Source organism: Gossypium arboreum, chromosome 12, assembly GCF_025698485.1.
Source record: "Gossypium arboreum isolate Shixiya-1 chromosome 12, ASM2569848v2, whole genome shotgun sequence".
Classification (NCBI taxonomy): Eukaryota; Viridiplantae; Streptophyta; class Magnoliopsida; order Malvales; family Malvaceae; genus Gossypium; species Gossypium arboreum.
In genome coordinates, this window is record NC_069081.1 from 2357299 (window position 1) to 2379788 (window position 22490).

Sequence of the window (22490 nt, forward strand, 5' to 3'; positions counted from 1 at the left end):
TTAAAGATACAAGTATTGGGCTAAACAAGGCCAGGTCTATGATTTATTTTCAACAGGGATAAGGTGATATGTAATATTAAATAGACCAAATACTCTACCACAATCACAAACTATCAAAAATCAAAGAAAAGAATTGCTCACCTGAATATGTTTTAACTTTGCAAGAAAGAAACTGTGCTCCATTCCAACCCCTTGTTTCTTTTTTTTTTTTTTTCATAGACTTACATGTCTTTGTTCTTTTTTCTACTGAATCTTCTTTTACTTTCGTTATGGTGTACAACTTTTTTTAATGGAAAGAACAAGTCAGGTGTTGTTCTGTAGTTTTTTAAAGCTTTGAAAAGTCCCATATCAGTCTTTCCTATTTTACATGTCATAACAGCCTATTAATTTGCAAAGTACCTATTAGAATACTGATTATTTTCAATGTTAATAATGAAGCAATATGTATTTTTATCATTTTTTCAATTTAAATGGCGGCAAAATATAATCTTTAAACTTTTAAACTATTTTTATAGTATGACCAAAGAGACATTAGGATTTCAGTGGGGCCAAATTCTAAATTTGAAGTCTTCTCTAGACTTTAGTAATCAATAACATTGGACATGCATTAGCTTAAATAACATCTGACTCAGGCAATTGATGGGAGAAGAACTATCTGGTTTAAGTGTTAAGGATCTACAGCACCTGGAAAACCAACTTGAAGTGAGCTTGAAAGGTGTCCGCACAAAAAAGGTATGATAGCTTCAGATTTGGATGAAATTATGCCCATGATATTTAAGATCAGAGATGATAATATTTACTGCAACTGCTCCTATGTTGTTGTTCTTCCTCTAGGAACAAATCCTAACAGACGAAATCAAAGAGCTAAACCACAAGGTTTCTTTGAAAGTTCTGCCGCAGATTTTCTTTTTCCAGATTTACATTCATGGATATTTTTTGGTCAAGTAACTTCAATTTATTGAATTGCAGGGACACCTTATTCATCAGGAGAATCTAGAACTGTATAAGAAAGTAGACCTCATCCACCAACAAAATACTGAACTTCAAAAGAAGGTAGTTGCCTAGATAATTTGATAAATATCCCTTATGCACCTCATCCTTCCTCCTTTTACCTTTATTAATAAAATGGAAGTTTACCACCAAGCCAGTACAATGCTTTTGAAATTTAACCAAATGAAAAGTTTTCCTCCTGATACTCTAAACAGCACAATTGTTGGGTTTCAGATTTATGGAACAAGAGAAGCAAATGAAGCTAGTAGAATCTCCCACCCAAATTATACTTTCAACAATGGATATGATTTGCACGCACCTGTTCGTCTGCAGTTAAGCCAGCCCCAACCTCCTAAGAATAATGCACCAGCAAAATCAATGAAGTTGGGGTAATTCTTCCACTCAATACTGTTTTAAAAACTACAGCAAACAAAACCAGAAAGCAAACTATTTCAATATCAATCTAAAATAAATTCTTTAAAAAAAAACAGATTACAGTTGCATTAGAAAACTGGTCAGACAATTATGGATGGACGTCATCACTACCCGACCAACAACTTGGGCTATGGTTAGAGCAAAAGATTCTACCAGTGAGTTTTCATATTCGAGCTATTAGATAAAGTATATCCAGCATAAAAAAAAAAAAGAAGAAGAAGAAGAAGAAGATTTCATATGAAATGTTTAATGAAAAAGAAAAACACTTTAGAAATGCTGTAAAATGAACAGAGAAACAAGTTATCTGATGTGACTTCACATAATTATTAGAATGCATTGTTTTGTGTCTGATGTTACTCAGCTGCCTGGTGAACTTTTGTGTTCAACGAGACTTCCTTACCGAGTGCAAATTGCAACTTTAGTCCTTTGTGTTATTGAATAAAGAAAGTATCTTACTTTTTTCTTCTAAACAACTCCCCATCCTTGATGAAAGAAAAACATAAAAACTGAAAATTAAAAAGGGGAATCAAATGAACTGATAACTCAGTATGCATAATTAACAGGGTACCTAACAGGATAACAAGCAACTTTATTTCACGATGAGAAAGGACTTGAGTGATTCACGTTACTAAAAATTTGCTTTAGTTACTTAGGATGGCCAAGATTTTGTTGGCGGACAACCTTAGGTATAGTCACCATTTAGCCATGTGCTCCTTTACTGCTCAATACCTATACTTCCATCAACTCTCTGAATGACACAAGATTAACTGCAAAGGGAATACAACAGTTTCATCTTCATCAGTAATTGTATTGATTATATTAGACAGAATCAAAACGTATATGAAATCAAGTATTTCTTAGTAATAAATGTCATGAAAAATTCATATAATTACAGAGTATGTGAAAAAATATTGTAGTCAACCGAAGACATTCATGCATACATCAAACATAGCATAATAAGAACTGCTTATCATAATCCAGCAGCATAAGAAAAATTATATTGATCATAGGAGGCTGGGAAAGAAGTTTTAACCATACAGCTAGCATATCCTAGCATCATAATATCCTCAGAGGAATAGGATCTAAAAGAAATGTGGCTATTCAAGACATTCGAAACTCCATATAAATAATAGTATAATCAATTCCCACCAGCCAGGTAAAGACATTCTCATGCTCAATGCAGAAGTGGCAAACCCTAGAATTTTTCAATGTTTTTTAAAGGTACAGGCACTCTTCTCCTGAATTCAATGTGTGTTAAAAAACAGAGATGCGGCAATAAATTCTAGAAGGGGGCTTGTTGGAAGGATGGATGTCAGGTTAGGACCCCTTCATAGCTATAAATAAAGTAGGTAATCTACTTTTGTAATCTTAGGATTCACATTGCACCTAGTAATAAATCACATTGATTATTACAACAATAATTATGAGGTGTAATGTCATGGTTGTTCATTTTATTCATTAACTATGAGGTTGGGGATTCAATCCTAACCCTTAAAAATAGAACACATTTTATGATTAATTATTTACCTCTTTAGAAAGCACTCACGAAAGGATTAGTCATTGCTACTGGCTGGTTCCAACCAAAAATAAAGAATAGTGCACAAAGTATTGAGGTGATGCAGACATGTTTTAGCTAACAGACTTGTCCAACGATCTTTATTAGCAAGAACTAATTTTTTCTATTGAACCACAGCAACCATGTAATGTTAGAAAACAAACCGACTTTTTCAAAGTCAAAAATTGCAGCCCAAGAATTTCTATCAAAATTGGCCTGCAGAAATGATAAAGTTTATCGAGCTTGAAATTTCATGAAAAGTCAAGGATGATGGCAGTAGCTTTAAAAAAGTTACACAGCAAAGAAATTAGCTTGCAAGGTGGATAGCAAGCTGTCAAGAAATCGGTTTGCAACTTGGCTTATTGGCCTGTACAATGGATAAGTATTATCATTTATGATATACTTAAGGAATAAGCAATCATTAAGGCTGTAAACTATGTCTATATATATGTATGTATAGTTCGTATGTGTGTGCTGAAAGATTAGTGAGTTTGAGAGAAAAAAAAAAAGTGTTTTGAATTATAGAAGGAAAAACTAGCAGCTACTAGTATAGAGAGAAAAAAAAAAGAGAGTTTGTATTGTGTTTATTTGTGTAATAAAAAAATTAGTATTTGATTTATTTTTATTACGCTTCCAACAAGTAGTATATGAGCTAGGTTCGTGTTGACGTCACAATGGCAAACATGATTCAACTGCAGATCCTGAAATTAACAAAGACAAATTATGGCAACTGGAGCATCTAGATGAGGGCTTTGCTCAGTTCTCAAGATTGTTGGGACGTTGTCGAAGAAGGATATGTCGAGCCCGAAAATGCAGCTACCGAAGCGGCTTTGACAAACTAAGAAAAAAGAGTATTGAAAAAAGCTTGTAAAAAGGATAATAGGGCGTTGTTCTTTATTTTTCAAGGTGTTGATGAATCAACCTTTGAAAAAATTTCAGATGCGAAGACATCAAAGGAAGCATGGGGAATTTTGCAAAAATCCCTTCAATGAGCGGAAAAAGCCAAAAAGGTACGTTTACAAACCCTTAGAGTTGAATTTGAAACGTTGAAAATGAAACCTTCAAAAAACGTTGATGATTATATCATTCGAGTGAAAGCGGTTGTAAATGAAATGAAAAAGAATGGAGAAACACTTGGTGATGTCAGAGTAATGGAAAAAAATTTTCAGTCATTGACACGCAAATTTGATTATATGGTGGTTGCTATTAAAGAGTCAAAAGATTTATCACAAATATCAATTGACGAACTTGCGGGTTCCCTTCAAGCCTATGAGCATAAAATGAAGCAAAATGATGATAATGGAAATTCAGGCCAAGTCTTGCAAAGCAAGTTGTCCTTCAACGAAAGTGGAGCTAGGGGTAACTTTGGACAAGGTACAAGCAATTGTGGAGGATATCGTAGAGGATATAGAGGCAGAAATAGAGGTAGATGAGGAACACGTGGACGAAGCAATCAATCATATAGTAAAGTCCAAACAAGTGAAGAATATCAAACATCAAGTTGTGGACAATGAGCTCGAGGCAGAGGTAGATTTCAACAAGGAAATAAATCTCAGGTACAATGTTATAATTACAACAAATATGGCTATTATAGTTACGAGTGTAGATTAAATCCCAAGATGGAGAAGAGAAATCATGTAGCAGCAGCTAAAGAAGAAGAAAACGTGGAATCTAGTGTATTTCTCACTTATAAAGAAAGTGAAAAATCAAGTAAAAATATTTGGTATCTTAATAATTGCACCAACAATCACATGTGTGGCCGAAAAGACTTATTTTCAGAGTTGAATGAGAATATTCATGGACAAGTAATGTTTAGAGATGAATCGCATGCCACGGTCAAAGGTAAAGGCAAAGTTATTATTACACAAAATAATGGAGAAAAGAAGTTCATATAAGATGTTTATTACGTACCAGCTTTGAAAAGCAACATCATCAGCCTTGGATAGCTTCTAGAAAAAGGATATGAAGTACATATGAAGGATTCCATGCTCGCCCTAAAAAATAAGAGTGGTGAATTAATTGCCCAAGTTGATATGATGCGTAACCGTCTGTTTACTATTGACATTGAATCTGGAGAGGTGAAATGTATGAAGAATGCAATTAAAGATGATTCATGGTTGTGACATTTAAGGTTTGGGCATATTGGATTTTCCGGTCTGAAGCTACTGTCAAAAGAAAATATGGTGAATAGGTTGCTAGAAATTAATCCTCTTGATCAATTGTATGAAGCCTGCATTAAAGGAAAACAACACAGACAGATTTTTGAAGTGGGAAAAACTCGACGAGCCAGGAGACCATTAGAGATCATGCACTCCGATATAGCAGGTCCTTTTGATATACTATCACTTGATGAAAACAGGTACTATGTTACTTTTATTGATGATTTTACTAAAAAAAAGTTGGATATATCTTCTTAAAACAAAATCAGAAGCATTTGACAAGTTTATCGAGTTCAAAGCCATGGTAGAAAAACAGAGTGAATATTTCATTAAGATACTCAGAACTGATAGAGGTGGTGAGTATGCTTCAAAGCTATTTGAAAGCTTCTGCAATGAACATAAAATTATTCATCAGTTAACAACTGCGTACATGCCACAAAATGGAGTCACTGAAAGAAAGAACCACACTATTCTTGATATGGCAAGAAACATGGTTAAAGGTAAGCATCTACCAAGAACTTTCTAGGCTAAAGTTGTTCAATATGCTATTTATTTGTTAAACCGGTGTCCAACAAAAAGCGTGAAATACAATACGCCAAATGAAGCTTGGAGCAATCAAAAGCCAGGAGTCAGACATCTCAAGATTTTTGGATGCATCGCATATGCTCATATTGCTGACCAGACGAAAAAGAAACTTGACGATAAAGGAGAAAAATGTATTTTCATTGGTTATGAAAAGAGAAGAAAGGCATATGGTTATACAACCCTCTCACAAAGAAAGTTATTATTTCAAGAGATGTTGAATTCGATGAAGCTGATTATTGGAGATGGAGTAAAAAAGAAAAGAAAATTAAAGGATTATTTTTTAGTGATGACAAAAACGACGACTTCATTAATCAAGAACAAGGCGACGATCAAAGCCCTCATCCAAGTCCTATTACAAAAACTTCTGCAACATCATCATCACCAACCAGCAGCAATACCAGCAACTCAGAGGAAACACTGCAAAAATGCGTAGTTTACGCGATATTTATAAGGTTACAGAACCCATAGAAAAAATACTCAATTATTCATTATTTTGTTTAATTACAGAATGTGATCCAATTATATATGAAGATGCAATTAAATATGTCAGATGAAAGAAGGCAATGGATGAAGAAATTGAAGCAATAAGAAGAAATGACACATGGGAGCTAACAAGTCTACCAGAAAGACATAGTCCAATTGGAGTAAAATGGGTGTACAAGACGAAGACCAACAAAGAAGAAAAAGTGGAGAAATACAAAGCAAGACTAGTTGCAAAAAGCTACAAGCAAAGATATGGTGTAGACTATGATAAAGTATTTGCTCCAGTCGCCAGAATTGATACTATAAGGCTTCTCATGGCAATTGATGTACAAAATAAATGGAAAATTTATCAGATGGATGTGAAGTCAGCATTCCTTAATGGCTACCTAGAAGAAAAATTCTACGTTGAACAACCACCTAGATATAGTAAACAATGATAAGAAGACAAAGTTTATCGCTTGAAGAAAGCTTTATATGGACTGAAGCAGGCTCCGAGAGCATGGAACAAAAGAATAGATGAATACTTTTAGAAGAATGGGTTCATGAAAATCACATACGAGCATACTCTATATACAAAGAAAAATAAAGTTAGTGACATCATGATCGTGTGCTTATATGTGGATGATATGATTTTCACAGGAAACAATCTAGGTATGTTCAATGACTTTAAGAAAGCTATGACCAAAGAATTTGAAATGACAGATATTAGTGAAATGTCATACTTTCTTGGAGTTGAAGTGAAACAAATGAAAGATGGAACATTTGTGTCTCAAAATAAGTATGCGGAACAGATTTTAAGAAAATTCAATAAGAAAGATTGCAAGCCAGTAGCTACGCCAGCAGAACCAGGCATAAAATTAAGTGTTGATTTATCCAGAGAGCCGGTAAATCCAACGTTGTTTAAAAGTATCATTGGAAGTTTAAGGTACTTGACTATCACACGGCCATATATCATGTACGCAATGGGAATAGTTAGTAGATACATGGAAAAGCCAAAACAAGATCACCTGATTGTAGCAAAGAGAATTTTGAGATACAACAAAGGTACGATGGATCAGGATTTATTTTATACACACTCATAGAGTTCAAAATTGGTTGGTTATTTAGATAATGATTATGGTGGTGACTTGGATGATCACAAAAGCATATCCGAATATTTATTCCATATTGGTTCCACAACATTTTCATGGTTATCGAAAAAGCAACAAACAGTAGCCCTCTCAACATGTGAAGCAGAATACATGGTTGTTGCAACATGCACATGTCAAGCAATTTGGTTGAAGAATATTTTGGATGAATTATCTATTATACAAGAAGGTCCAATTACAATTTATGTTGACAACAATCTACAATATCTCTTGCAAAGAATCCAATGTCTCATAGTCGAAGCAAGTTTACCAATACAAATGATCATTTTATTTGAGAGCAAGTGAAAAATAAAAATGTGGAGTTAGTTTACTGCAGAACAGAAGATCAACTGGCGAACATTTTTACGAACCCATTGAAAACGGACATATACTCAAAGAAAAACTTGGAATGAAAAGTTCAGTTTGAGGGGGAGTGTTAGAAAACAAACCGAATTTTTCAAAGTAAAAAATAGCAGCCAAAGATTTTCTAATTGGCCTACATAAATGATAAAGCTTATCAAGCTTGAAATTTCATGAAAAGTCAAAAATGATGGCATCAACTTTAAAAAAGTTTTACACGACAAAGAAATTAGCTTGTAAGGTGGATAGCAAGCTGTTAAGAAATTGGTTTGCAACTTGGCTTATTAGCCTGTATAATGGATAAGTATTATCATTTATGATATACTTAAGGGATAAACAATTATTAAGGCAGTAAACTATGTATATATATATATATATATATATATATATATATATGTATGTAAAGTTCATGTGTGTATGTTGAAAAATTAGTGAGTTTGAGAGAAAAAAAGTGTTGTGAGTTACAGAAGGAAAAACTAACAGCAGCTAGTATAGAGAGGAAAAAAAATTTGTTTTGTGTTTATTTGTGTAATAAAAAATTAGTATTTGATTTATTTTATTATGCTTCTAACATGTAATCCATATGCTTTTAAGTCATACAACAAATCATTAAGACACTAATTGAGCGCAAAGCATTTTATAGCAAACTAATTTTTTTTAAATAAAAACTTGGTTTGCAAGAACAGAAACCCTTATGAAAGCTACATTTTTGTTATTGAAATGATTTTAAAAATAAAACTTAAAAATAGAGAATGAAGAAGTAACCTATTTGTGAACTATTAGAATCTACATAAGCTTAAACTTATTCGTAAAAGACTAAAGAGCAACCAATTGGTCTATACTCTGACTTACAAAGTAAACATAATCTTAAGAATCAAGAATCCCAAGCACAACAACATTAAATCAAACAGGCTATATGCCACCAGAATGAAAGAACATTTAACCTCCAAGCTTGATATGAAAATTTTATTTGGTGCTCCAATAAGATCATGTTCTCCACTCCTTTCCAAAGGTACAGTTAGCCATTTTCATCAAATGTCATATAGCATGAGAAACAAAAAGTACAAAATAACTCCTAGAGTAATTGGTAATGCTATGGAAATATGAAAAGGAAACCCAAGAACAATGTAAACAATTGGCAACTAAAGTACAGTAGTGTACAATGGCTTCACATATTTGTATTTCAACTACAGGATTATAAAGGTATTTAAATTTTATTTAATAAATATACCAAAGTTGTACTTCAATTCGGACTCCATAGGAAGAGCATCTCTTGAGGAAGAGTATTATTTCAGTTACGAATCTTGTCCAAACTACACCATGAAAAAATCCAGATTCTCGTTACCACACATGGTTTCACCCTTCGCATGCTCATATCTAATAAAAAAAAGTATATATTTTTTAAAATAACATATATCTAATAATATTTGATCAAGTTCGTTTTCAAGTTGATAACTAAAGAGGAATCAACAAACAAGTGTATGCATCGGAATGACAATTCTAGGAGTTCAATTTTAGCTGAAAATAAAGTTACTTTTGAAACATTAACATAGAGCATTACTAAAAGAAAATTGAAGTTGTAAATTATCCATTAAATATCATTCACTTTTAGGGGAAAAACTACCCTTTTTATTCACTACAAAACCTTAAAACTCGGGAAAAATTAACCCAATGAAAAACTCTTTTACTTCCGTAGCACACATGTACAAAATGCCTCAAATATTGAGTACAAGGGGTGACCCTACAAGTATAAAGGAAATTCTAAGTAAAAACTTGCACCCCAAGTACAAACAACATAGACTTAGTTGCCAAAAGACATACCAATAAAGAACAGACAAATTTTTATCAATAGCTAGAATTTAGACACCTGCATACATCAAGATTAAGGAGGTTCAAGAATTTATTTGAGCGAAAATCTTATGGCTAGCAAGCTCCACCTAAGAATCTAAAAGTAATATTAAAGGAGAAAATATCAATGATGATCTGTCATAATTTGATACGTCAAATTAGACTCTCCACTACACTAGAAGAGCTTATTCTCAAACAAATTAAATGTCTTTTTTTCTATTTTTTTTATTTTTAGATTTAATCACGAATAAACGTTTTTGCTTAGTTTTGTCCCTTTTGAGACTCAAATTGGCCAAATGGTGTCATAGGGAACTTAACAATGTGATTAAGTTGGTGAACGAAGACGATAATGTCCAAGCTCGAGAAAAACATCATTCAGGGTGGGTATTGTGACATTGATGCTATGGAAGTCACGACACCAAGTCGTGTCACCTTGAGGATACAAAACTTCAATGCAAAATCAACATGTAACTTACTGTCGTGGGAATCGCAATACAGAGCCAACGTCGCGATACCGAGCCTCCAAAATTGCGATATCCCTAAAGGTGTTGAAATAAAGAAATTAAGGCCAAGTCCAGTGATGTCACGACACCGAGACCCCCGAGATCCATAAGTGCACTACTATCTAGGGTGTCAAAATATTGTTGTCTGACGGGGAGAAAATAGCTGTAGGGGCAGTCTTTTGTCCAACACCATATCCAATTAAAACACAGATTTTAAGGGCATTCTTGTCGACTTTTTTGGATTATAATTAGATGTTAAAAGTCACTTTTTGCTGAAGATTAAAAGAGCCAACTTTGTCTTTACTTTCTTTCATATTTTAGGCTCAGTAGTTAATCTTCTTCACCATTATTAAGGTTTAGTTATTAGTTTTTTGTAGTTTTGGTTGTTAGTAGTTAGTCTTCTTCACCATTATTAGGGTTTAGTAGTTGGTATTTTTCACCTCCATTACTACTACTATCATCTTCTTTAAGCAACCGTCAAGAAATCTCCAAGCTTTTTTTAACCCTATTTTTGTACTTATTTTAATGTATAATTTGAATATGTGTTGGGTTGTTGTTTGGGGTTGTTGTTTGTATGAAAATGGTGTTAGGTAACTAAATCTATGATGGTTGGTTGATGGAAATGTTGTTTTGTTAATTTTTGGTACAGGGATTAAATCATAAAAATTGGATTAAATCAAATAAACTTTAAATTTTAGAATTTAGAATTTATGCCTCTAGGTGAATATTTAGATAGGTGAGATCGAGAGGAGATCCTATTGAGCACCAATTTGGTTGTCTCGAGTTGGTTTGATGAGGACGAGAGATAAATTAGATTAAATCATCTAATTTGGTAAAATGGAAACCGAAAGGTAAAACTGAGCCAATTAGAAGTTTAAGCCTTTTAAATCTCCAATCCAAAGACTAATCACCAACATGGAAGTCAATCAACCGCTTTTATGTATTGAATTTTTAATTGCTTGATTTTGATTATTTTACAATTTGGTCGTTCTTAGTGTTAGGTAGTCGATTAGTGTAATTTACCCTTGATCATGAATTGTTGTAATAGAATACTTAGCGAGTAGTTAGCTGGACTTTCTATTTGCATGCTTGTTGTTTAGGAATCACTTTAGGAATCACTTTATCCCTAAACTCTCTTGGGTTTGATCATTGGAATACTCGGGTGTTCCATTGTCTTTGGAATACTAGGGTGTTTCATTGTAACACCATAAATATTACAATTCGACTTGCCACACTTACAATACACTGCTAGATTATTATTTGTAATTGTGTTGATTCATAGAGTCAGTGCATGCACGTTAGGGCGCGGTCAAATGACCAATTACTGAGTTGTGTCATAACTTAGATGTTAAATGACCAAACTACTTCAATGTGTACCCAAAAAGAATAGAGCAATGCAAATATATTACCTTCCCCAATCATTTAGATGAAATATTGCCATGATAGTAAAACCATGAATCACCAACAATGACGATTTCTTATTTAATAATAATAACGAAATGCATAAATCTTTCTTGGTATAGAATTGAATGGCAATCAATAACAATAATAGAACCTTTCTTTTGCATCTTTGTAGAAGGTACACCCTTCTAAGTTAACTCAAGAAAAAAGTTTTACTAAGCAATATTTACACATTAACATAGGTTACAAGTTCAATTTAATATTACAAAATTTAGTTTATAATTCAATATCACAAACAAACAATTAACTAAATGCATTGACACAACCTAATTATCACAGAAACAATTCAAGGAGTAGCAATTTAAATTTTAATACCATTAAACTCACTCAAAAGCAATTAGAAAAGAGGATTATATAATGGTCTAAAAAGATGAATGGAAGTAGGAGGTCTAATAGAGAACAATTTAATTTCTTAATTTCCTTGGTTAAAACAATCAATTTCCTTAATCCCTTCTCTTTTTCATTGTTGAAGAGTATTTATAGAAGATCTAACTCAATTTCACTAAATCACTACTACCTTTGAAAATTTAACCGTACAATAACAACAACGACAACATCAATAATAACACCTATACATCAAACTATATGTTTTTTTGTTGTTGTTAAGAAATGTATAAATCTTAGACATTGATTTAGGATTATAATAGGCTAAAATTTAGGAAATTAGTATATTATCTTTCCTTTTATGTATAGTTTCTCTTTTTTTTTTTCTAAGTTTGAGGGTAAAGTAATGAAAAATATGTTTTAATTTTCTCTGTTTTCTCTTCTTTTTTTTTCTCATTTTCTCTTATTTTCTTCCTTTATTTTCCTCTCGCGGTAGCAGCCATGGGTAACAACCACTCTCCTTTTCTTCTCTTCCTTTCTTCTCAAATTAACATGGTATCAAAGCCACTTAAATCTCATCGCTCCCACCACTGAAATACCCATCCTCAGTCGACCCTCCGACCAAGACCCTGCCACCATAATCCACACATGTGAGCCACATGTGCCACCGCACCATTTCTGCTTCTCTCCCACACGTCGATGCATGAGAGCGCACTGTCCTCACTCATATTATCAAAATCGTCGTAAGGAAGAGAGAGAAAAATATCTTCCCCAAATAGACACGAATGATAAGTACCTGTTTAAATAATCAACATGGAACTTTTTTTGTAATTTTCTAAAAACAGAATTAACTAAAATTGTGCAATTAAATAGTTGTTGTTTTGATCCCCTAAACTTCCAACTATATTTATTTTTCCAAGGTTACACTTTAGTTAAAAATTGAAATTTGCCCCATATTTTATTTTAGTTTATGTCTATCATTGTATTTTTAGATTAAAGATAACTTTATCACATTACTTTAACTTGATATCGAATTTTACCATTAAATTTTTGCTTATTCGATTTTATCGCTATATTTTGATTTTTAATTAAACTTTTACTTAAAATTTAATTTAGAAAAAATTGAAAAGAAATTAATATAATATAATATATTTTCAAAATTTCCTTTTAATAATTACAACAATAAATTAGTAAATAAAAACATTTAAAATAATTATTTCATTTTATAAATAAAACTAATTTATTTTTATTTTTATTTAAATTTAAATTTATCAAGAAATTCTTGCATAAAATAAAAAATTTATGTTAATTTCTTAAATATTAAAAAGTTTTATACATTAAAGTATAATTAATTATTAAAATAAAATATCCAAAAATATTTTTTAATGTCTTGATATCATCCAAAATCAATGTTGATTGTAAATTTAATTAAAAACATCAAAGTTTAAAGGAAAAATTCAATTAGAATTAATATTTTATTATAGAATTCAATTACATAAAAGTAAAATGATAAATTTGTCTATATTTTAAAATTACATGAGCAAAAATCAACTACAAAGAAATATAGTGACAAATTTCAGGATCTACCAATGAAAAATTGCATGTTAACCCAAAAAAAAATTCTATTTAGGTTTTTTCACTATATCTTAAAATAACTCCTTTTAAATTAATTTTTCAATATGGATTCATTTAATAATGATGACATGATAGTTTAATATTAAGTCATGTCATATTTAAAAATTTTAAGTATTATATAAAATGTTAAAATTATAATTTGTTAAATTTTTAAGTGATGATGTTGTACAATTTGATAGTGTTAAATCATCCATATTCATGGACCATTTTTGAAAAGGTCAAGTTTTGAACTAACATGGACAAAAAAACAACTTTATCTTATTTATCTTGTACCAAAAAAGTTATTTTTTGTATGCTTTTGTAGCAATTTTTTTCTAATGTAACACATTTTTTTTCCCTTTTTATTTCCCTCTTTTCCCTTTCTATTTTCGATTTTCTAAATCTTGTTTCTAATTGTTTTCTCAATTTTTATGGAGAACAACCTTGTGAATCTAACTATTGAGGATGGTGAGGATGATAATCTAGGAGAAGAGTTGATCTTGACATATTATAAATATTGCTTGGTAGGGTGCTTTCTCTTGGCTAGTATTGTTCATTTTGATTCGATGAGGAAAACCATGGCAAATGTTTGACACTCAATAGGAGGAGTAATAATCAAAGAACTATGTGAAAAAGACTTTGTGTTCAAATATTACTATGAGGTCGATGTTAATAGTCGAATCATTGACATATAGTCGAAGTAACACATACTTGATCTATCCTATGACGTGTCGATTATATCTGACTCTGCCCGAACAGTTAATAAGATAACAACTATTCAATTTTGAACATAATTCAATTTACAATTCATCATATTTAATTCATCAACCAAATAGTGATTCATTATGTATAATATCATGAATCAATCCAATTCAAAATCAATTTCATATTTTTATCAATTTATAGTATTTTTAATTTTATTCAATTTAGTTCTCTATCTCGAAAATCGAACATTTTCATGCCAATTCAATTCAACTAATTGATTTCAACTTACCTCAATATCTTACCATGCTATGTAATGCAATTATGCAACAATTTAAGCAATTTAAATTGTAGAAATACAAACCGGAAACTCCGAGCTATTTGTCGACGGTTTTAGCTTTTTCTTTCCCTCTCGAGGAATCGGGGTCGACGTTAGCTATGGATTAACATAAATATGCAATAGTATCGATATCCATCCAAATTCACAACCAACTTTCATTTTATGTGAATTTTTTATTTTATTCAATTTAGTCCCTAAAACTAGGACTAGCATAACTCTCATTTTACAACTCCAATTTAAAATTTGATTTCACTATTTTCCATTAGGGACCTCCTATTCCTTATTTCTACATTTAATTTTACATTTTATTCAGATTAGTCTCGAATGTACGAAACTATTGGTACTTTTTCACACATAAACTTAGAATCTATCAATTTAACACCTAAAACTTTAAGAAATCATCAATGAAAACTTTCTAAAATTTTAAAAGTTTAAAAAACTGGTACATGAACTAACTAATTCAAGTTCCCATGACCTCAAAAACATAAAAATTGTAATAAAAAAAAATCTAGATTGCACATACCAAATTAAGGCTGAAAGCTTCAAATGTTTTTCTAGGTTTTCTTTCTTTTGATTTCGGGTGAAAGATGAACAAGATGATGAATATTTATTTTATAATTCACTAACTCTATTATATGTAATTAGGCAATTAACTTTATGTTAACTTATAATGCATAATTTAATTTGTTTAATAAACACATGCTTATGCCGTCCACTGTATAATAACTAATTATGGTCTAATTGCTATTTTAGACATTTGGTTAATTGCAATTTAAATCTTTGATCCTTTTACTAAATAAAAATCTATAGCGAATGGATTTTACAATTTAAGCCCTAAACATTAATTAATCACTAATTCGACGAAATTATCTATACAAAATTCAATTCAGCTATATAATAAATTCATAAATATTTTATTAAAATAATTACAGATTCTGTTTAAAAAAATAGGGTCCCAAAATCGCATTTTTCGATACTATTAACTTTCGGGTCGTTACGGGTATCAAGAAAAAAAGGAATATTTAATCATAAACATTCTTCAATGCACTCCGTGATTAAATGAACATTTGGAGTATGAAAGAAAAAATGGCCAATATTAAGAGATATTTCAAGATATTCATTCGACAAGCAAGTTTTAATTATTAATGTAACAATGGTTTTGTATAATTACATTCGAAGACATGCTAGATCAAATGATAGAAATTTTAGAGAATTTGAGAATGTGCCCAACATGCTGCCATCTAGAAGTCATTTTAATCAAGGTGAATCAAATTCCTCTGATAGTGAAGGTGATACTGAAATCGAATTGTTAAGGGAAACTATTGCAACTAGTTTAATGAGTTCGTCTTCCCAAAGAAACGTTGTATCCTAATTTAGTTTTCAATAATAATGAAACATGTATGTCTTATGCTAAAATATTATTCTGTCTTAAAAAATCAAATTCAATACTTTAAAATTTTATTAAGTGTGATGTTATTATTTGTGAAAATAATATTTTACGTTAATATTTTACATTGTTCTAATAAATTAATTAACTATAAAAACAATTTAAAATATTTATCATTTAATATAATAAATAATTTAATATGATTATACAATTAATTAAAATATTTATAAAAAATTATGATACATATTAATAATTTATTAAATAAAATTACAAATTCACATATTTTAAATAATTTCATAAAAATAAAATAATTTAAAATTTTTATTAAATATATTTTTAATTTAATGTTCTTAATAGTCATTTTCTATTCTAAACTCATCGCTATGATTGCGTTTAAATCCAAACGCACACTCGTTGGGTTCAATTTTACTGTTACAATGACTAATCTCTCCACCACCGTTATTTTTAACCTCACCAGAGATGAGCACATCACCCATCCAAAGGAAGCCTTAATAATGTGAAAAAGTTAAATATATAATAATATAAAATAAAATTAATGTATAATGTTATATATTAAATTAAAAATCATATTGATATTTATCTTTTAGAAAAACAAAATTTATATGGAAGCTCAATTTTGTTAACATAGACATTTGGTTTTTATTTTGTAAAACTCTTTCCATTGAATTGAAAAAAAACTAATAACTAAATTTAGGGTTGAGCAAAAATAAATAAGAAATTAAAAATTGATCTAAATTAAGGTATTTAAACAATTTATACGATACAAATTATAAAATCATGATCAACCAAGTTAAATTTAATGTCATTTTTATTAATTTTAATTTTTATAATGTAAAAATAAATATTTTATATTTAAAATAATGAAACTAAAATAAAACTTTTATAAAAAAATTATTTTTAAAGATACTATATAAAATTTATTAATTTTTATTTACTTGAAAAATATATATTCAAAAATATTTGTAAATAATTTTAAATTTTTATCGAATAATATTTAAAAAGACATAAAATATAGTTAGTTTAATTAAAATAAATACAAAAATAAAAATAATATAAAAAATTAAAAATCAAACCCATTAATGAAAAAGAAAAAAACTCAACTGAACCAAATTCATAGTCAAACGAAATAGAAGACTTCAGGAAAAAAGAACACTAAGGGCATATTTAGTAGTGCTTGAAAAAAATACTATTGGCTCCAAAAATATTTTTGAAAAAAAAGTTGTGTTAAATAAGCTGCTTTTGACGGAAATTTTTGATAAACACTCCTAAAAGGATAAACTAAAATTTTTAACTTTTTCTATCCTAAAAGTACTTTTGGTACTTAATTACTTATTTATCCCTCTAATAATATAATACTTTCTCCTTTTATTTTCTTGGTGCTTAATTATAAATATATTAAAATTATTAATTAAAAAATATTTTTTAAAATACTAATTACAAATATTTAATGATTATATTTAATATTTAAAATATAATTTATATATTCTAATTAAATTTTATAAATAATTAACATTTATTACTTAAAAATATTTAAAATTTATATTTCATATATATTTAAAATAAACATTTTATTTTTCAAAATACATTTTAACAATAATATTAAACACTAAAATTTTAAATTAAATTTTTAAAAACATTTTTCCAGTATAATTTTTGACGTCATTTTTCAAAAGCAGAAAAACTCTAAACTCGGTAGGAGTATTAGAAAATACGCGGCTCCATGCTAACCATCAGATGTGATTTTGATTTAATTAACGTGGCGTATTATTAACCATCAGATCCCCATTCCATTGTTAATCTAGAACCTTCTATCATTTACCAGAGAATCTTAACCTCATTAAAAAAACAGTGTTGTAAAGCAAAACCCTAAACCCTAGAAACGTCTTCTCCAAACATTTTAGATTAAGCAACGGTGCATCCTCATTTCTATCTCTGTCGATCCTTCTTGCTCTATTGTAATTTATAGCTATGGCTACGGCAGCTCTGCTCCGTTCATTCCGACGACGTGACATCGCTGCATCTCCTCTCTCTGCCTATAGATGCGTAAGTTTCTGACTCTAATGTCTGATTTAAAGTTTTTCGTGTTCGATTGTTGTGATTTGTCTAAATGAATTGTGCTTCGGGGTGTTGTATTCTGTTTGGTTGTTGAGGAAGCGTAGGAAAAGGGAATTTATCTAGATATTTTTACTCTTTGATCTGTAGGTTACTAAAAGTAATAGATACATATATTTTTTCGTTCATTTAAACTGGATCTTTTGCGAGTATTATTTGGTTAAATTGGAATTGACTATAAAATGAAGTAGATCGTGCTGTCCCATAATATCTTAGGAAATTAAAGGACGATTATACATATTTATTTATTGCTTTGTGTCTCTCATAGCTTGGTTCTCTTGACTAAATTTGAGATATCATTATTACACGTGTGTCTTTTTGGTTCAAGTTCGTTTAAGCTTTACGTTCTGCGGTTTCTTGAATTAAGGGTTGAGATTTGGTTAGTGAAAATGGTTATTTGAGTTAGTTGGCCAATTACTTCAACAATATTCCCAGTGAATGAAAAGGATGGTGCCTCATGCTTAATTGCTTGTTGTGCAGCTTACTAACAATGGCAAGACCTCCGCGGGAATTAATTGGACAAGCTTTTGTAGAGCTTTCAGGTAACGATTGTTTTGGTTATTCTCATTATTGTCTATTTATTGTAAATTTCTGATTGCTCTTTTTTGTTTTTCTTTAATGCAGTTCAAAACCTGCCGGCAATGATGTCATTGGTATTGATTTGGGTACGACCAACTCCTGTGTTGCTGTCATGGAGGGAAAGGTAAGATTTAGACTAGTTGGTGGATGTCCTTAATTTTTTTGTTAGCTTTGGAAGTTAAGGTCATCGTTTCTGATCGAGTTTGTTATTGATGTCAGAATCCCAAAGTTATTGAGAACTCTGAAGGTGCACGGACAACACCTTCTGTTGTTGCTTTCAACCAAAAGGGAGAGCTACTTGTGGGCACCCCTGCAAAACGTCAGGCTGTGACCAATCCAACCAACACAGTTTTTGGAACCAAGCGTCTAATCGGTAGAAGATATGAAGATCCTCAGACGAAAAAGGAAATGGGAATGGTTCCTTTCAAGATTGTCAAGGCTCCCAATGGAGATGCGTGGGTTGAAGCAAATGGGCAGCAATATTCTCCTAGTCAAATTGGGGCATTTATTTTGACCAAAATGAAAGAAACTGCAGAGGCTTATCTTGGAAAGGGTGTTTCTAAAGCAGTTATCACTGTTCCAGCTTATTTCAATGATGCTCAGAGGCAAGCAACTAAGGATGCTGGTAGAATTGCAGGCCTTGATGTCGAGAGAATAATCAATGAGCCTACTGCTGCTGCCCTTTCATATGGAATGAACAACAAGGAGGGTCTCATTGCAGTCTTTGATCTTGGTGGCGGTACATTTGATATCTCAATTTTGGAGATTTCAAATGGTGTCTTTGAGGTAAGCAATAAGCATCCTTTTTTTTTTTCTTAAGAGGGTTTGTCTTAGAGAGGTTAGGTCAGTTGTACTGATAACAATCGTGTCCAGGTCAAAGCAACAAATGGTGATACTTTCTTGGGAGGAGAGGATTTTGACAATGCATTGCTGGATTTCTTGGTTAGTGAATTCAAGAGGACTGAGGGAATTGATCTTTCAAAGGATAGGCTCGCACTTCAAAGGCTTCGGGAAGCTGCTGAGAAAGCTAAAATTGAACTCTCATCAACATCGCAGACTGAAATTAATCTTCCATTTATAACAGCTGATGCTTCTGGGGCAAAACACTTGAATATCACATTGACCAGATCAAAGTTTGAATCTTTAGTAAATCACTTGATTGAGAGGACCAAAGCACCTTGTAAGAATTGCTTGAAAGATGCTGGCATTTCCACAAATGATGTTGATGAGGTTCTTCTTGTTGGAGGGATGACACGTGTACCTAAAGTGCAAGAAGTAGTTTCAGGGATCTTTGGGAAGAGTCCAAGCAAAGGAGTCAATCCTGACGAGGCTGTTGCTATGGGGGCAGCAATTCAGGGTGGTATACTTCGTGGGGATGTTAAAGAGTTGCTTCTGCTCGATGTAACTCCTTTGTCACTTGGTATTGAGACACTAGGTGGAATATTCACTAGGCTAATCAACCGGAACACAACCATTCCAACAAAGAAAAGTCAGGTATGTCTTTGGTGCATATTGTTTGCATTTTTTCCTTAGTGGGGATTATCAGTATGTCATAAGCTTTTTTAGTAGCTCTTGGAACAGAATAAGTTTGACAACTTTAGTTTTTAGATGCATATAAGCATGCTCTAATTGCTTTGAAAAATATTTCTTTGGATATAATTTGTTTTCTTTTTCTATGTTTGATGGGGATTCTTTGATTTTCAGGTGTTCTCTACTGCAGCTGATAACCAGACTCAAGTAGGTATCAAGGTGCTTCAAGGTGAGCGTGAAATGGCTGCTGACAACAAGCTTTTGGGTGAGTTCGACTTGGTAGGCATTCCCCCTGCTCCTAGAGGTATGCCTCAGATTGAGGTTACATTTGACATTGATGCCAATGGTATTGTCACTGTTTCGGCCAAGGATAAGGCCACCGGTAAAGAACAGCAAATTACGATACGTTCCTCTGGTGGTCTCTCGGAGGATGAGATTGAGAAGATGGTCAAAGAAGCTGAGTTGCATGCGCAGAAGGACCAACAAAGGAAAAGTCTGATTGATGTAAAAAACAATGCAGACACCACTATTTATAGTGTAGAGAAGAGCTTGAATGAGTATAGGGAGAAGATTCCTAGTGAAATTGCAAAAGAAATCGAGGGTGCTGTTGCAGATTTGAGGAAGGCAACGGAAGGAGAGGATGTTGACGAGATCAAGGCCAAGATAGATGCAGCGAATAAAGCTGTCTCAAAGATTGGGGAGCACATGTCTGGTGGTTCTGGTGGTGCCCAAGGAGGTTCTTCTGGAGGTGCTCAAGGTGGTGACCAGGCCCAAGAAGCCGAATACGAGGAGGTGAAAAAGTGAGTGATGAGGCACTAATTCTATTCACAGCTTGTATTTTTTTTCAAGTGGAAAAAAAGGCCACTGGAGAGATGATCGTTTTGTTTGATGATGATGCATAGGGTGTTTACTGTTTTGCAGTTTTATATCTAAATGAAGAAGGTTGAATGTAAAATAATAGCCTGTTAGGAATTGGAGTCCACAGACCTTTCAACATGAGATAAATTTTTCCTGAAGAAATGGAGAAATAAGGAGATTCCTTTATTAGTAGAAATTTAGGCTGGATGGTATATAAAAACGTGATGCTGTCAATGCTTTATGTGATTAATAGTTTTGCTTGCGCTGGTTTATCTGCTTTTCTTCATTGTTTGGGACAGATCATGGTTGTGAACTAGGTTAACATCAACATGGAATTGAATGTTGCTGTTGGACTTGGATATACTCCACTTAGTCCGAGGATCTGCCATATACGGAGTACGGAGTTCCGTATGTTTTGGATTAGGAATATATATTTGCGATACATTTGGGGTTCGCTTTCCCCTATATGCATGAACACGTAACATTAGTTCATAAAAAAAGAAAGATACATTCAGTACTTACGATTTTTATAATACAAATTATTATGGGTATGAAAAAATTTAAAGGAAAAGAATCACGTTTGTTTTGTTTTCTGAAATTAGTTTATTTCCATTAAAATGGAGGCAGTAGTATCGTGTTGAAAATATTTTTATTGAAAATATGTTTTGGAAAATATTTTTATTTTTTATGTTTATTTTATGAAAAATAATTTGGTCGGTTGAAAATAATTTACAGAATAATAGAAAATTAAATTCTTTTTCATGTAAAGTGACTTGCTCTTTTGAAAAACACAAGTTATTTTTAGAAAAGTCATCTTTATGAGTGATTTTATTTTTGTATGAAAATTAAAATTTAATATTATTATATTATTAATAATTTTTTTAAAAATATTTAAAATTAATAAAATATTGATATAAAATATTATAATTTTTAATATTATTAAACATATATTTATATATATGAGATAATAAAATAAGGCAATTAATTACTTTTAGATCAAATAAATCTTACATGTGGTACACCGAGTTTGTCTTCAAACAATAATTTCCTAACAGGAAAGTTAGGAAACTCAAAAATAGTAAGATCAACATCATCAATCGAGCATGATTTAGCAAAGCAATCTGCTATTGTATAACCCTCTCTTGGAACAAATTGGAACTTAACTTCTTGTAACTTTCATCTGACCTTATTAATTCTTCGTACAAGGGTTATAGAAAAAATATTTACAAAACTTTCCATTATCATCTCAACAATATTCATGTAGTCACTTTCAACAATAACCTTATTATAATTCTTAATCAAGCTATTTTTAGTCCACTTAAAATAGCCTATAACTCGGACTTACGAGCAGAGCCCTTCCAGATACATTTCCTGAAACCTTCAATCTAATTCCCCACTGAGTATTGCACCACTCCACCATCCATCAACCAATCCATTCACTTTTGAAGACTCATCAACATTGACCTTAACCCATCCAAGACTCAGCGAACGCCATTTTACCCTCACTCCTTGATTTA

At 31.4% G+C, this 22490-nt stretch overlaps 2 protein-coding genes and 1 long non-coding RNA gene across 6 annotated transcripts in view; 2 read left to right on the plus strand and 1 right to left on the minus strand.

Moving 5' to 3' along the window:
• Positions 1-1760, plus strand: part of LOC108478545 (MADS-box transcription factor ANR1-like) — a 27071-nt gene extending 25311 nt beyond the window's left edge. Inside the window, exons 5-9 of one of the 3 annotated variants that reach the window (XM_017781007.2) lie at positions 633-732; positions 835-876; positions 970-1053; positions 1225-1379; positions 1482-1760. In XM_017781007.2, coding sequence (XP_017636496.1) covers positions 633-732; positions 835-876; positions 970-1053; positions 1225-1379; positions 1482-1497 — 397 coding nt within the window. In that variant the 3' untranslated portion in view covers positions 1498-1760. Of the gene's footprint in view, positions 1-632; positions 739-834; positions 877-969; positions 1054-1224; positions 1380-1481 lie in introns of those variants that run through there. The other 2 variants (XM_053023323.1, XM_053023324.1) reach the window with 2 other exon arrangements.
• LOC108478546 (uncharacterized) overlaps positions 1-2737 on the minus strand; it is a 4026-nt gene extending 1289 nt beyond the window's left edge. The window contains exons 1-3 of one of the 2 annotated variants that reach the window (XR_008276075.1): positions 2575-2737; positions 2107-2192; positions 1310-1410 (exon numbers count right to left, since the gene is read on the minus strand). This is a non-coding gene — a long non-coding RNA (uncharacterized LOC108478546). Of the gene's footprint in view, positions 1-1309; positions 1411-2106; positions 2193-2463 lie in introns of both variants that reach the window. The other variant, XR_008276074.1, reaches the window with a different exon arrangement.
• A 14949-nt stretch (positions 2738-17686) lies between these two features.
• LOC108479206 (heat shock 70 kDa protein, mitochondrial) lies at positions 17687-21245 on the plus strand. Its single transcript, XM_017781666.2, has 6 exons — positions 17687-17937; positions 18487-18548; positions 18631-18709; positions 18805-19371; positions 19459-20079; positions 20290-21245. Exons 1-6 carry the CDS (start codon positions 17863-17865, stop codon positions 20917-20919), a joined length of 2034 nt encoding a protein of 677 aa, XP_017637155.1. The 5' UTR covers positions 17687-17862; the 3' UTR covers positions 20920-21245.
• The last annotated feature ends 1245 nt before the right edge of the window (positions 21246-22490 follow it).